The following is a 15,003-nucleotide window of genomic DNA, read 5'->3' as shown; positions in this document are numbered from 1 at the left end:
GGTGCGGGAGTCCGCCTGGGGAGGCGGGGCTATTAAGACTCCCGGTCTGGGGACTACAGCTCCCGGCGTGCACCGCGGTGGAGCGCAGTGCATGCCGGGAGCTGTAGTCCTCGGGCTGGGGGAGCGCGGGTGCCTGTTGCCCCTCATGGAGGGCGGTGGGGCCGCGACGACGCGAAGGCGGAGGACGGTGGCAGTAAGCACGGAGGCGGTGGGTGGAAGAGCTTTTATTGAGCCGTAGAGGAGCATAAGGGGGCGCGGGCTGGCGTAGGGGTGGCGCTTTAGCTGGTGGTGGGGGGCTGCCGGCCTGGCCTGAGGGGCTGTGAGTCTGGCCTGGCTTGAGGGGGGGCGCGGGCCTGGCCTGAAGGACTGTGGGCTTGGTTTGGGGGGGGTGTGGGCTTAGTCTGGGGGGCTGTAGGCCTGGCCTGAGGGGTGGTGGACCTGCTTGAGGGGCCGCAGGCCTGGTCTGGCCTGGGGCCGCTGTGAGCCTGGCCTGAGGGGCTGCAGATCTGGTTAAGGGAGTCTGTGGTACTGGCTTGTGGGGCTGTAGGCCTGCCTGAGGAGGGTCTGGTGGGCCTGGCCTGGGGTGGGCTGCAGGCTTGGCAAGGGTGTCTGCGGGCCTGGCTTGGGAGGGCTGTGGAAGTTTGAGCCTGCTCGGGGGTTTGGGCAGCTCCAGGGGGGCTGTGGACTCCCTGCTCAGGTTCAGAGACCAGGAGGGGTGACCACCGTGGTGGGGCAGGGCAGGCTGTCTCTAACCCAGCTGGTCCTCATCATCTCTTGGCAGCTCGTCCGCATTGGTGGCCTCTGCTGGGTGCCTGTCATTGTCATCATTGCTGCTGCCGCCATCACCCTCTGAGCCAGTCTCGTCTGAGTTGTCCTCCTCCAAGTAGCGGTAGCCATGCATCTTGTGGCGTGGGCGGGGGATGCGGGGCAGCCGGTACGCCATGTGCTGTGCCAGCTTGTGCTCCATCCAGAGGTAGGCCCCCACTGCCACCACAAGCGCCAGCAGCATGATGGAGAGCTTGGCCTGCAGGAGGGCAAAGCGGGAGACTGGCGTGACATTGCATTCCCTGAGCCTGGCAGGCTCTGGAGGTGATGGAGCCAGCGGGGGGGCACTGTGGGGATGACTGCCTGCCTGGCCACGCTTACCTTCATGGGCAGCCCTGACCACAGGTAGACAGTGAAGATTGCCAGGGCCTGCCACCAGTGGTAGATGGTAAAGACAAAGTCTTGGCGCTCCTTGTCCGTGTACAGCATGCCCAGGAGGACTGCGCCAGAGGAGACTGGTTGTCAGCATCCCCCTCTTGTGCCGGTGTCCCCTTTTGGGACACTGTTAGCAGGACCCAGCCACAGCAGGTCTGTCCTGCTCCTTGTCAGCAGGTCCAAGGAGCTGGGGACCACCCAGGTTGCAGTGCCCAGGAACATGAGGAGAGGATGCATTGGAAAGCTGGGGACAGCCTGGCTGTGCCAGGGGACAAGAGAGGCTGTGCTGGGGACCTTCCCGGTACTCACTGCTAATGCTGGTCTTGTTGAGGGCACTTCCTGTGCCCCAGAGCACGGCTATGGTGTAGAGCAGAGGTGCCTGGACCACATGCCGGGGCTCGGGTGCCCAGAAGAAAAGAGTCACCAGGAGGGCGGCGTGGATGAGTATTCCAGCTAGCAGTGGGATATGCCGCCGCAGGCGCAGCATGGAGAGGGCCAGGCTGGAGCACGCCGAGGCAGAGAAGCCGTAGGCCATGAGGAGGTACGCCAGCTTCTCCAGCCCCAGGGTACATACACCATAGTTCTGCAGCAAGCACAGGCTCAGTGTTGCCTGGCCAGGCTGTCCTTGCTCTGTCACCCCCCCCCGCCCTGTCCCTGGGCCCTACCAGGGAGAAGCCAGTGCAGACGAAGAGCACCTCGAAGCCGCTGTAGATGAACAAGGGGAAGAGGTGGCGCAGGCGGTAGTCCCGCATATGCTTGAAAGGCAGCTGGAAGATGTTTCCCCAGCCGATGCTACGCAGGTCGATCTCCTCCGTGGGCCGATACGCCGAGCCGCAGAGCACCAGGACCTGCCGTGTGGCTGTGGGTGAGGCACTGCCGGCATCCAGGCCCATCCCCTGCCCGCCGCAGCACTCACCACCAGCATGGCGAGGAAGGCAGCTGCCATCAAAGCGCTCTCCACGATGATGAGGTTGACGCTGCGGGGCAGGCTCTGCAGCACCGTCTTGTTGAAGCCAGGCAGTGTGCCATGGCTCAGGGTCCCTGCCGGGGGTTTGGGGGGGCACATGCCACGGCTTAGCCCCAACCAGGGGGTTCCCCACACCACCTTGCTATGCTGTGTCCATGTACTTACCACAGTGCTTGACCCCGAAGAGCGTGTGGTTCAGCTGGTAGAGGTAGTTGTTGAGGAAGAAGAGCATGGGCATCTGAGCACAGACGAAGCTCAGCTGCAAGACATATAGCAGGGGATGCTCAGCACCAGGCTGCCTGGAGCAGCCCCCTGCCCATGCCATGCACCCCACCCAGTGCTCACATGGAAGCAGGCGTAGAAGATGGTCTGGAAGATGATGATGTAGGTATTGCAGGCTCCTCGTGGTGCCTGCTGCTGCTCCTGCACGTGTTCCTCCTTGTAGTTGACGTACTCATAGTACTTCTGGGCCATCCTGCATGGCACGGTGGGTAAGCTCGTGCCCCCCAGCCCCCCTGTCATGTCCCCCCTCTGCTGCCTACCGTGTGATGTAGTTGCCCATGGAGGCCCAGAGGGGTACGATGGCCACCCCGATGGCCACAGCAGAGGGCACCAGTGTGTAGTAGCGTTCCCAGTAGTTGCTGGAGACGAAGAGGGCGTAGATGCCCACCGCCAGGAACATGGCCCACTTGGTGCCAAAAAACCTGCCACGGCGAGGAGGAAGAAGCCTCAGTGCCCATGCTGACATGCTGGCGGGGAGCACAGGCAGTACCATACCTGATGAGGATGGGCGTGTAGAGCAGCGCTGCGACAGGGGTGATGTTGATGCCCATCAACACCTTGCGGTCAATATCCTCCAGTTCTATGTTGCTGTACTTCACCTCCCGATAGGTCTCATCATAATGCAGGATCAGCTGCATCTGCAGCAGGCCTGGGGGGGTCCAGTGGCTGTCACCCCTGCCCTGAGCCCCCCACACCACAGCAGGGGGTCCCTGGGAAGGGGCAGGGCCATACCCAGGTAGACGCCGTAGGTGAGCATGCCAGCCAGGCTGGCGGCCAGCACGTTCTTGACAACACCGAGGCGCTTGCGGCGGAAGTACTTCTGCTCCTCCTCCTCCTCGTTGTAGTCGGGGTGAGTGCTCACAAAATCGTCCAGCTGCAGGTGACCCCAGCTGTCAGCTCTGGGGATGGCCACCAGCCCAGTCCCCCTGGGTGCCTCCCCAGCCTCACCTGCGCCTCAGTGCCCTCGGCACCCAGCCCATTGCCCCCCACTGCTTTGGCCGCATCCTGGTAGTAGGTGGGGTCTTTCTCCATCGCTGCCACTGGCAGGAGGGGGCCTGGATGGGGTAGGGGGACCCTGTTGGCATCCCCAAGCCTTGCGCCCATGTGTCTTGTACCCCCAGAGCTGCACCCCTGTGCCAGCACCCCCAGACTCTGCACCCATATGCTTTGCACCCCTATGCCCAGCACCCCCAGACCCCGCACCCATGTATTGCACCCCCAGCACCTTGCACCCATGTGTCCTGCACCCCCAGACCCTGCACCCACGTGCTCTGCACCCCTGTGCCCAGCACCACAACACTGACACCCATGTGCTCCGCACCCCCGCATTCAGCGCTCCCAGATGTGCACCCCCAGCCCCTGCACCCATGTGTTTTGCACCCCTGTGCCCAGCACCCCCAGGCCCTGCACACATGTGCTTTGAACCCCGGCACCCCCGGACCGCGCTCCCCTGTACCCGGGGCCAGAGCCTCGGGGCGGAGCGGCCGCCGCTTCCTCTTTCGGACGGGGCGGGCGGGACAGGGGCATTTAAAGGGGCCGCTCCCGCACCCCCGGGTCCCGCACCCCTGGGTCCCGCACCCCCGGGTCCCGCACCCCCGGGTCCCGCACTCGGCCCGCCTGTGCTGCTGCCGCCTCCGGTCCGCACCCCCAGAGCCCCTCACCCGCACCCGTCCTCGGTATACTGCTCCAACCCACCCCCAGCACCCATCACACCCCAATCTGCACCCTGCACAGCACCCAGACCCCCCTTGCACAGCACCCATTGCATCCCCCCAGCACCCTGTCCCCCAGCACAGCACCCGTTGCATCCCCCCACCCCAGCACGGCACCCATTGCATCCCTGCCTTGCACAGCACCCACCCCAACACACACAGCGTCTGTTCCGCCCCCTGCACAGCACCCCGCTTCTCAGCACCCCTGTACCCCCCACAGCTCCCCCTCACTCCCACCAGGCCCTGGTGTGGGTGCTGCCTGCTTGGGGTGGCTGGTGGCACTGGGTGCCTGCTCTGCTGCTCTCGCTTCCCCTTCCTGGCCTGTGTGATGTGGCAGGGTGCTCAGTTGGGGGACATCCCGGTTTGGGGGTGCAGGGCTGGTTTGGGGGGTGGTGGGGCACATGCCTGTCCTTGTGTCACCCAAAACCCAGGGCTGGGAGGGTGCTCAGGCACGTGGCGATGCTGGGGTGCCCATGGCTGTGCAGTGCCGGTGCTCCAGGGCAGGGTGGGGAGGGTGAAATCTCCCTCACAGGGAGCCAGGGCAGGATCCGGCCCAGCCGGTAGTGGGGGATTCTTGAGATGTGGTGGAGGATCAGCCAGTACCACGTGGGGAGGGTGCTGTGGCCATGGCTTCTGTGGGACGCGGGACAGCCCCAGGAAGGGCCACAGTAGCGCAGGATGCAGCCCCAGGGGCTGCTGGGGAACAGCACCCATCTTGACGCCCCCTTGCCCTGGGCAAGGGTGAGAGGAGCCACCCCGGGGTGCCAGGGGGCAAGGGCCTTTCCCAGGGGTGCAGGTCTATGGCCCCAAACCTGAGTGATGGGGGGAGCGAGGCAGGCTGGGGGTGCAGCCCCCCTAGTGTGTGTCCCCCCCTGGGGCTGATTTGGGTCCCCAGCACCATGCAACCCCCAGGTCTGATGGAGAGCAGTGCCCTGGTTTTCTGCATCCTCAGAAAACTGTGCAGAGCATCTCTTGCCCAGGCATGTCCCACCTTAGGATGGGGGACCCTGGTAACCCCCATGAGGCCATTTTGGGTCCCTAGTGGGTCTCTCCAGCGGATGTGTGGCATCTTCTGGGGAGGCAGGGGGTGCTTGGGGGATAGCTGTGCCCTCCAAAAGCCAAGGCTGGCTCCTAGGGCTGCCCTGGGCATCATGGCCAAGCTCATGGTGCCAATCTGGGCTATCAGCAGCGGGGATCCTTTCTGCCTTCCCTGGAGAGCTGCTGCGGTCCCTGGGGAGTGTGGCCATGTGGGCTGAGCCGGGATGTGGTGGCGGGGTGTGTGGGACAGGGCTGCTGCCCTTCCTGTTTACGAAGCGGGGTAATTAGTCCCGGGTGGAGGAGCGGGTATGTGGGGAGCTGGCCGAGGGGAGGTGAAGGTTGCGGTGCTGGGCAGGAGAAACTAGTGCCATCAGGCATGGCTGGACACAGGGTGAGCTGAGGGCTCAACCAGCTGGCACTGGGGTCGGAGTGGGCAGACAGGGGACCCGTGGGGTCCATTGGCATGTCTGTGGGGTCCCCATGGGTCAAAGTGGTCCCAAAGATCATGATGACGGGTTTCTTTGGGGTCCTCCTGGGTCAGGGTGGTCCCAAAGATCAGGATTATGGGTGTCTATGGAGTCCCTGTGGGTCAGGGTGGTTCCAAGAAGCAGGTTGATGGGTGTCAGTGGGGTCCCTGTGGTCAGGGTGGTCCCAGGGGAGCAGGGTGAGGGGTATCTATTGGTCATGGTACCCTTAGGAATCAGCATGATGGGTGTCTGTGGTGGCACTGGGGGGCAGGGTGGCCCCGGGGGACAGGACAATGGGTGTCTCTGGGGTTCCTGTGGGTCAGGGTAGCCCAGGAGAGCAAGATGAGGTGTCTGTGGGGTCCCTGTGGGTCACGGTTCGTGGCACTGGTTAGGTGGCCACAGCAGTTTCCCAGTGCCACTGTCCCATGGGGGAGGTCCCATCCCATCCTGTCCCAGGCCTTGGCCCCACTGCCAGCCCCACAGAGGCGGGGCACAGTCCTGCCCGCCCCTGGCCGTGGGGCCTGGCCACCAGCCCCACAGCATTTAGGAGGGGCACTCTGAGCCTCAGCAGTGCCAGCCTGACCTCACTTACCTCTCGCCACCACTCAGCCCCCCAGGTAGGCACCTTGGGGCCCCAGGGACTGGACCCCCCTTTGTGGCACTCAGCTGGCCCCATGCAGGTGGAGGCTGTGGGGCACTGGGCACCCCACTGGGTGGGTTCTCTCAAGGAAGAGTGGGTGCATTTGGCATGGAGAAGGGCCAGGGAGGTGGGGAAAGATGTGGGGCTGCGTCTCTGCGCCGCAGCTCTGGGGGTGTCTGTGCTGGTGGAGTGATGCTGTGCCTGAAGGTACTGCTGCAGCTCACACAGCCCCGCACCAGGGTCCCTGGGATCCCCATGGGTCAGCCTGGGGTGCTGCCCCACACCAGGGTCCTTGGGGATCCCCATGGGTCAGCCCAGGATGCTGCCCCACACCAGGGTCCTTGGGGATCCCCATGGGTCAGCCCGGGGTGCTGCCCCACACCAGGGTCCCTGAGGTCCCTGCGAGGTGACCCTGTGTCAGCAGGGCAGCCCAGGCAGGTCCATGGCCAGAGGCTGGCGGTGATCCCGGAGTTCAGGAAGGGCCCGGGAATCCCAGGCATCCCCCGCCGGGTGCACCGGGGCCTCTGGCAGCCGCGCCGGGCTGAGTCAGCCGGTGGCCAGCACAGCCCTGAGCACCCAACCACCCTTCAGAGGTGCCGCGGGGTGCCTCGGCCAGCTCGGGGCGTGGGTGTCTCGCTGCGGCGTGACTCTTGGGATTGAGCCGGCATCTCTGGCGCTTCCAGCTGCAGCGTAACCCACACCGTGTCTCTCCCCAGGGCCACCACACTCTCCGTGGAGACCAGCAGCTCATTCCCACAGCTTGGCATGCACCAGCCCCTCGAGCCCCCTGGGCAGCAGCCCCTGGGCTACGGCAAGTGCAGCCCGGTGGGCTGCGATGCCGGGAAAGCTGCTGGGTGCAGTGCAGGCAGCGAGGCCAGCGGAGGCATCGGGAAGGGGCCAGTGATCTGCAGTGCCATATGGTGAGAGCGAGGGGACAGGGGCAGAAGGGAGACAGGGTGCTTGGGGTGAGGTGGGCAGCAGGTGCTGTGGCAGTGCTGGGGTGATGGTGTCCCTGGGTTAGTGCTGATGAGGGATGCTGGGGGACAAGTTTGGGGTCCTTGGGCCACGACACCCCAGCGTGGCTCAAGGGAGTAAACAAAAGGACTGCTGGGAATGGTGCTGTGCAGGGGGCACAAGGAGACCTTGTTCCCTGCAGCAAGGGAAAGACTCAGGCGTGTGGAGTCCCTGTCCTCTCCCCAGGGACTCTGGTTTGATGCTGGGCTGGAATGATGCGGAGCTGGCATGACATGGAGCTCCTCTCAGCTCTGACATGGCTAGGGTCTCACTGACATCCCTGTCCCCACAGCGGGAACCCCTACGCGGGGCTGGTGAGCCACCTGCGGGCAGCCTGGCTCTCGGGGAAGACACGGCCCATGGAGTACCGCATGGCCCAGCTGGAAGCCCTGGGACGCTTCTTGGATGAGAAGAAGCAGGACATCCTGGATGCCACTGCCGTGGACATGGGCAAGGTGAGAGAGAATGGATGGGTGCTGGCCACCAGGGTCACATCTCTGGGGCCTTTCATACCCTCTTGTCTGGGTCTTGCATCCTCCTGGGTGCAGGCGTGGGGCTCTGGGCATGGGGGTCCCCTCATCAGGGTCCTGCATCCCCCTTGATGTGCTCCACGGCTGGTGTGGTGTACCTGTAGGTACTGTGTCCCTGCAGAGCTCTTTGTAGCCAGGGTTAGCTGGAGGATGTGTCGGGACTGTGCTGCTAGGCAGGCTCGATGCTGCTAACCCCATCTCCGGTGCATTTGAACTGGCCAAAGGCCCTGTTGGGCGCTGCCAGGTGGGACCCTCAGCATTGCTGAGCTTCACCCTCTGCATCTGCCCCATGCATCGAGTCCTGGGTGGCTTCATGTGACCTCCACAGAGGGTATTGTCCTGGGGTGCTTCTTGCCAGCCTGGTTGCACCCGAGATTACTGGCATTGTGCAAGGTGCTGGCATTGCACATTCCTCCCAGGGCTGCTGGCCCCACAGGGACTGGTTTTGCTGGCATGGCACTGAGCTGGTGGCACAGGCAGGGACCTGGATGTGGCTCTGGTTATTGTGGCACAGCGGGAGCTCCCAGATAGTCTGCTGAGGAAGCGGGAGCATTCCTGATGTGGCTGTGTCTAGCAGTCTCAGCTCACCACTTCTCTGTCTAGTTGCTTCAGGACCCTTTTCTCCTGGTTTTTCTTACCCTGACGTGCTGCAGCCCAACAGACCACTGCACGCTTTGCTCACGCAGCATTAGGAAACATTTTCAGAGGGATAGCTTGACCTGACGCAGCATAACTGGTCTTGTCTGGTAGTGGTAGCACTCAGACCCGAAGGATTAGTGTCTGTGGGTGCATCAGCACAGCAGCCTGTGCTCTCAGACATGACTTTCAACATCCTGACATCTCCCAAGGCTTGTAATTGCCTTGTTTGTTTGAGGTGAGGGCCTTCTCCTTCAGTGAGGGGTTGATAGGCATCAATGCTCGAAGTGCGTCCTTCATCTCTCCTAATTGTATGTAATTAGAGCCAGTTGTCTTGTAATATGCTTGTTATGCAGTCGGGTCTTCATAGTTAGAGGGACAGTTCATCTGGTCTTACGTATCTGGGGTGGGTACCTCACCGCCAGGGGTGCCAGTTACTCTCCACTGATGACTGAAGGTGCTTGGATGACCTCAGACTTAATGTTCCATCTTATAACCTTCGTGCCCCATCAAAACCCTTGATAGCCCATCTTCACCAGCAGTTTCTTCATCCTCCTAGTGATGCAACTGTCAGCTCAGGCTGAGAGCAACCCCGTTGCTTCACCGCATGTCTGATGTGCCTGCTGAGCCCTCGTGTCTAGGAGCAGCTTGGCCTCCTGGCAGCAGCGTGTGTCCAGGCCCTTGAGTGGTGTCAGGGACCTCAGGGTCCCTTGAGTTGGGGCTTGGTGGTGGAGCATGAGAGGTTGCTGCCTGGGCGTCAGCAACCAAACTTTCCAACCCCAAAGTGGTGTGTTGCTGCAGCGATGAGAAGGCTCCCACCCAGGGATGCTTTGGGGTTGGAGTCCAGAGGACGTTGTGGTGGAGGGTGTCAGACAGCTGCGTCCACTGCACTTTGCAAACATGGATTCATGGCACAGGAGCTTTGCTCCTCCTGCTCTCCAGGGCAATGCAGGGGATTTACTGAGCCTGCTGTTACCTTCTTGTGTCGTTACACTTCTGCAAGAACGGTCCTGAGCTGTGCTTCACAGCTGTAGTTACGGCAGCGGGGAGGACCCACCATGGGCAGGAAATGCCTTGGCAGCTCCTGGATGCTGGCTCTGACGTCCCGCCACTGCTCCCGAGTCACTGTCCATTTAGTCATTGCCTGTTGGGATGGTGTATCTCGGAGAAACCTGCTGGGTTTGTTTAATTCCCTGACCAGGACATCTCACCTGACCTGCCTTTCCCAGCTGCATGCCAGCCGAGTGCAGGAGCTCCAGGAGCTCCAGGGGGTTTCTGCCTGGAATGGGAGTCTGATAGCACTCGGCCAAATTCCATCATGGGGTGTTTAATTAAGTGGTTGCTCTTCTTTGTATTTCTCTTCAAACAAAGCAACATTTTAAGTTCAGCTTTTGTGCATGGGAGGGAGCTCAGGGCTTTGCTTCCAGCTTGTGTGTCCAAGTGGTCAGGACACAAACACACCAGTGCAAGAGCACTGTCCCACCCTGGGCCAGCAGCACAGAGCTGCCTCTGACAGCAATACCAGCTTTTCTGGAGCTCCAGTGACATTGCTTAGTCCCCTCTTGGCTCAGGGCTCTGTTGCCAGGTGAGCATTTCACAGATGCTGAGCTCAGAAAGCTGTTAAATATTGTTGAAGATGTTAAATATTGTTTTTCTTCTCTGCCAAATACCTATTTTCATAAAATTTCAGGGGCTGATATTCCCCAGGGAGGTGATAGGAACTTCTGCTTGATAGATCCTACTTAATAATAGCTTCTCCTGCTCTTCATGGGCAGAAGAGGGGAAGATGTCTCCTGCAGAAGGGAAGGAGATGGGGTCAGTGTTGGGGTGATGCTTATGTGATGTCTGTCCCCAGCCATCCTTTGAGGCTTACTTCACTGAGATCCTCCTCTGCAAGAACAATCTCAATGACACCCTGAACAACCTGTCCCACTGGATGAAGGACGAGTACGTGGACAAGAATCTGGTAAGGCAGAAGCTCTGGGCTGACTTGGGAAGGGAAGAGGGGAGGTGACTTGTCGGTGGTGAGGGGCAGAGTGGGTTGCGGAGGGCAGCACTGCATGCTCAGCTGAGGCTGGACAGAAGGCGACAGAAGCAGCACTGAGGTCATGATCTTTCTTGCAGGTGACACAGCTGGACTCGGCCTTCATCCGCAAGGACCCGTATGGTGTGGTGCTCATCATTGCACCCTGGAACTACCCCATCCACCTCCTCCTGGTGCCCCTCATTGGGGCCATTGCTGCTGGTGAGCCGAACCTCTCCTCTGGCCTGGAGGATCCAGGCAGTGCCAGGTGCTGGCAAGGGGGTCTGCCAGGGGCCTTGACCCCAGGCTGGGATGCCGCAAGGGCTGCCTGTCACCATGTCCTGTCTGTCTCCTCCCAGGTAACTGTGTTGTTGTCAAACCCTCGGAGACATCCAAGAACACAGAGAGGCTTGTTGCCGAAATGCTGACCTGCTACCTGGACAATGTAAGAAGTTCTTCCTGTCCTTGTGCATGTCCCTGCCCCAGGGCTGTGGTGTTCCCAACCCTGCCTTGCACACGCCAGCACCACTTCATCCCTGGTTTCAGGTGCTGCTGTATGTCCTTCCTCCGCGCTCAGCAGCCCGGGATGCTGTTGGTGGGGATGGGGACACAGTGGCCCAGGCAGGTGCTGACAGCGGGGTACCCTTCATCTTATGTGGCAGGACTGCTTTGCCGTGGTGACCGCGGGTGTGCAGGAGACCACCAGGCTGCTGGAGAACAAGTTTGACTACATCTTCTTCAGTGGTATGTCCTGTGGGCCAGAGCAGAGCCCTGCCTGGCTTTTGTGCAGTGAGGGATTCCCTCTGGACACCCCACTGTGAGCTACCCTGCCCATCAGTGTGAGTCAGTGGGCAGCCGGCATGCAAACAAGACCCCTTCCCTGCCCTCGGAGAAGGCAGAGCTCATTGTGTTGGGCATCTGGTGTCAGGATCTGTTGGAGAATCCAGTATGTGTGTGTCTGAGGGTTTGCTGGGACTTGGTATGTTTCTCCTGGAGCTGGCTCCCCAGAGTGCCACATCCCAGAGCTGTGCTGTAGCTGGTGGGATCCTCACCATGATGCATCTCTTCCCTGCCCACAGGCAGCCCCTCCGTGGGGAGGATCGTGATGACAGCTGCCGCCAAGCACCTGACACCAGTAACACTGGAGCTGGGGGGCAAGAACCCCTGCTACGTGTCTGACACCTGCGATGTGCAGAACGTGGCCCGGCGCGTGGCCTGGGGCCGCTTCTTCAACGCGGGGCAGACCTGCATTGCGCCCGACTACGTGCTGTGCAGCCTGGAGATGCAGGAGAAGCTGATGCCTGCCCTGCGTGAGGCCATCACTGAATTTTTTGGCTCCAACCCCCGGGAATCCCCTGACTTCGGTCGCATTGTGGGGGACAAGCAGTTCCGCCGCATCCGGGCGCTGCTGTGCAGCGGGCGCGTGGCCATCGGGGGACAGACGGACGAGAAGGAGCGCTACATCGGTGAGGATGTGGGGCCCGGGGCTTGTGGGACCACCTGTGCCCATGCGCCGGGTAATGTTTTGCCATAACCCTTCTCTGCAGCTCCCACGGTGCTGGCGGATGTGCTGCCCTCTGACCCTGCCATGCAGGAGGAGATCTTTGGGCCCATCCTGCCCATTGTTGTTGTGGCCGACATGGATGAAGCCATCGACTTTATCAATGCGCGGCCGCAGCCGCTGGCCATCTATGCCTTCTCCTGTGACAGCAAGGTGCGTGTAGTCCATGGACCAGAAAAGAGGTTGAGGGAAATGGGGCAGCAGGGCTTGTGACCACCTTGCTGACAGCCCGGGGCATGTTCTGAAGGGTCTTTGGATGAGTTGGGTCACATTTGACAAATGCTACTTGCAGAGCCAGGGTGGAAGACCCACACACCCTTCTCTGCTTCCCTCCCAGGTGGTGAAACAGGTCCTGGAGCGGACAAGCAGCGGTGGCTTCTGTGGCAACGACACCCTGATGCACGTGACATTGACCTCGCTGCCCTTTGGTGGAATTGGTAGGTCCAAAGCCCCGAAGCTGCCTGCCCTGGCCAACGTGCACCGGGTGTGATCCTGCCCACGGTGCCTGAGCCGTGCTGGCCACGGTGTGGAAGGGTCTCGGGGCAGTTGGGGCACCCAGGCCTGGGTCCCAGGTCCAGGGGGCTTAAAGGTTGGGAGGGAAATCCTTGTGCCCCTGCCAGGACCCCACCAGAGGCCCCTGGCATCACTGTGCGAGGGCTTAGCTCTCAGGCTTTGCAGCCCCGTTTCTGCAGGACGTGTGTGGAGCACTGTGAGGTTTCTTCTCTCTGTGTTTGCCACCCCAAGCACGATGTTCCCTGTGTACATGCAAACACTTCATATAGAAGGTAGGGAAATCTGAACTGCTTGATTATTTTCCTGGTATTTCTGAGCAGCATGGGCACCATGAGTGAATTTTGTGCCAGGGTTGGGTTCCAGCCCTGCTCAGGCTTACCTGGGAGCTCCTCAAGTGCTACTGCCTTTGGTCTATCCATCACTCTGCTCCTTGTCTGGGAGCATAACCAACCAACTCGTACTTCCCGGGTAGGTGAGCTTCCTCCTGCAGACAGCGTGGTGCTCAGTAGGAGCCTGTAACATCCCTCAGAAACAGGCTTGTACATTTATTCTGCCTTTTAGGACTAAACAGTAGGAGCAAAACACTTATAAATGTTTGGAGAACCTGCTTCTGGTAACTTGGAGATCCTCCTTGGCAAAGAGGAAGTTTTGGGTCGCCAAGGGCACCAATAATTGTTTTCTTAGGTGTAAAGTGAAGCCTTGCTCAGCCCTGGGCCCTGGTGGTAGCACTGCCCAGGAAAGAGCGTGGGAATCCAGGAACCCTGTGACAATGTTTCCCCCCAGTGCTTTCCCAGTCTCCTGGTCTCTTCCCCAGGATATTCTCTGGGGAAGATAGCTCAGTTTTACGCTGCCCATGCTCAGCATCTTTGTTGGGGCTGGCAGCTGAATCAGACATAATAGGACACCACGACAGCAAATCACAATTAATTCTTCACCTGACTGTGTCTCAGGGAACAATTTTTGGTTGTTCCCATACTGTAACTTATCTTTATGGAAATGATTCAGACAAATTGCCTCAAATTATCAGGTGAAGCCATTTTATAGTAGCCCGGTCAGGTAAAGGGTCTGAAGTCATCAGGGTGAGATGGCATTTGCCAAAGCTTCCACAGCAGCTCGGACATGAAGTCACTGGGCTATTAACCACAATGTGCAACCTCAAGCTTAAACCAGCCACAGGAATCAGGAGAACTGGTGGTGGTGTCAACGTGACTCCAATTTTTACGAGCTCTGGGATGAAGCTGACCTTCACAGGGGCTGCGCTGGTGGCTATAAGCCGTGGGTCTATATGGTAATGCACCGTAGAGGTTGTAGAGGAAAACTGAGCCAAGGACAAGGCACAGAGAAGGGTGAGATCTCCTCCACTGTGTCCACGTTGCTCAGCAGCGGGAGCATTTGCATGAGAAAAGCCTGTAAAATTTTCCTTGTGTTGACGGTGTGTGGTCAGGTGGAGTGGGCAGGAGCAGAGCCCCAGAGCAAGTCTGGACCTGTGCTGTGTGTTGCAGGGAGCAGCGGCTTGGGGATGTACCATGGCAAGTTCACCTTCGACACCTTCACCCACCGCCGCAGCTGCCTGCACCGCAACATGGGCCTGGAGGCCCTCAACAGCCTGCGCTACCCGCCCTACAGCCAGCAGAAGCTGGGGCTGCTGACGGCCACCTTCGAGATCAAGCGCAAGGGCATGTGCACCCTGCTCTGAGGGCTGTCCCGTGCTGCTCACAGACTCGGGGGGGAGAACTCTTGGCTGGGTCACCCTGGGGAGCAAAATCACCCTCCCTGAGGGGCTGACACGCTTCTCCCTCCTTGGCACCAGTCCCCTCTTCCCTTGCCACGTTCTTTGCCTCGCTGCCACCCTGACGCACGTCAGATGGTGGGGATGGACATCTCCTGCACCCTTGCTCCTCCCCAACTGCCTCTGCTCTGGACTGTTTACCAGGACACATCTGAAATGGACAAAAAGTTCTTTTTCTCACCCTGTACTTCTTTTCTCAGCAGAGAAATGGTCCCCGTGAGGCTGAGGACCAGCAGTTAGCCCCGTCTCCCATCAGATGGACCTTTCTTTTGGGATGAACCTCGCTCTCCCTCTCAGTGCTGATTGTTGCTTTTTCCTCCATGTAACCCTGCCTGTAGTAAAGACTTTGCATTGAGCTCTCCTGCCTGGCCTTGCCTCGCGCCTCCGTCACCCAGCTTCTGGGGTGCTGGACAGGAATGTGGCAGCTACGCCCAGGGGGGTGGGCGCCCAGACCCCCCACGACCCCTTCCACCGACACCCTCAGCCACACCACTGCACCCCACTGGGGTTGCATCCACGTCCATCACTCTGTGCCTGGTGGCTGCGTGGCAGCGAGGTGCCCCAGGCTGGATTTGGGGTGCGTTTTGCATCCCAAGTGGTTTGTGCTGGAGCGGAGCCCATGGTGACGCGT

The 15,003-nt window shown here is 60.5% G+C and overlaps 2 protein-coding genes across 6 annotated transcripts; one reads left to right on the top strand and one right to left on the bottom strand.

The window, feature by feature from the left end:
• Positions 1 to 106: 106 nt before the first annotated feature.
• LOC121095170 (aldehyde dehydrogenase family 3 member B1-like) lies at positions 107 to 14,727 on the top strand. 2 transcript variants are annotated; one of them, XM_040609642.1, is made up of 11 exons: positions 107 to 208; positions 7,023 to 7,226; positions 7,613 to 7,775; positions 10,342 to 10,452; positions 10,611 to 10,731; positions 10,869 to 10,954; positions 11,172 to 11,253; positions 11,589 to 11,975; positions 12,057 to 12,223; positions 12,408 to 12,507; positions 14,086 to 14,727. In XM_040609642.1, the coding sequence occupies exons 2-11, from the start codon at positions 7,072 to 7,074 to the stop codon at positions 14,277 to 14,279; spliced, it is 1,566 nt and encodes a 521-aa protein (XP_040465576.1). In that variant the 5' UTR covers positions 107 to 208; positions 7,023 to 7,071; the 3' UTR covers positions 14,280 to 14,727. The 2 variants fall into 2 exon arrangements, with proteins under 2 accessions (XP_040465576.1, XP_040465575.1); XM_040609641.1 differs by lacking the exon at positions 107 to 208 and having other exon boundaries at positions 4,714 to 7,226.
• UNC93B1 (unc-93 homolog B1, TLR signaling regulator) lies at positions 205 to 4,454 on the bottom strand. 4 transcript variants are annotated; one of them, XM_040609617.1, is made up of 12 exons: positions 4,399 to 4,454; positions 3,398 to 3,504; positions 3,182 to 3,323; positions 2,945 to 3,098; positions 2,710 to 2,871; positions 2,513 to 2,642; positions 2,333 to 2,426; positions 2,117 to 2,241; positions 1,866 to 2,048; positions 1,510 to 1,783; positions 1,147 to 1,265; positions 205 to 1,024 (listed from the first exon to the last, which is right to left on the bottom strand). In XM_040609617.1, exons 2-12 carry the CDS (start codon positions 3,479 to 3,481, stop codon positions 749 to 751), a joined length of 1,743 nt encoding a protein of 580 aa, XP_040465551.1. In that variant the 5' UTR covers positions 3,482 to 3,504; positions 4,399 to 4,454; the 3' UTR covers positions 205 to 748. The 4 variants fall into 4 exon arrangements, with proteins under 4 accessions (XP_040465551.1, XP_040465550.1, XP_040465549.1 ...); XM_040609616.1 differs by lacking the exon at positions 4,399 to 4,454 and adding an exon at positions 3,862 to 3,920; XM_040609615.1 differs by lacking the exon at positions 4,399 to 4,454 and having other exon boundaries at positions 3,398 to 3,827.
• Positions 14,728 to 15,003: the final 276 nt, after the last annotated feature.

The sequence above is a fragment of the Falco naumanni genome, chromosome 10 (assembly GCF_017639655.2).
Source record: "Falco naumanni isolate bFalNau1 chromosome 10, bFalNau1.pat, whole genome shotgun sequence".
In the NCBI taxonomy this organism is placed as follows: Eukaryota; Metazoa; Chordata; class Aves; order Falconiformes; family Falconidae; genus Falco; species Falco naumanni.
Note: the sequence above shows the minus strand (reverse complement) of the source record. Positions and strands in the feature narration are given on the sequence as shown.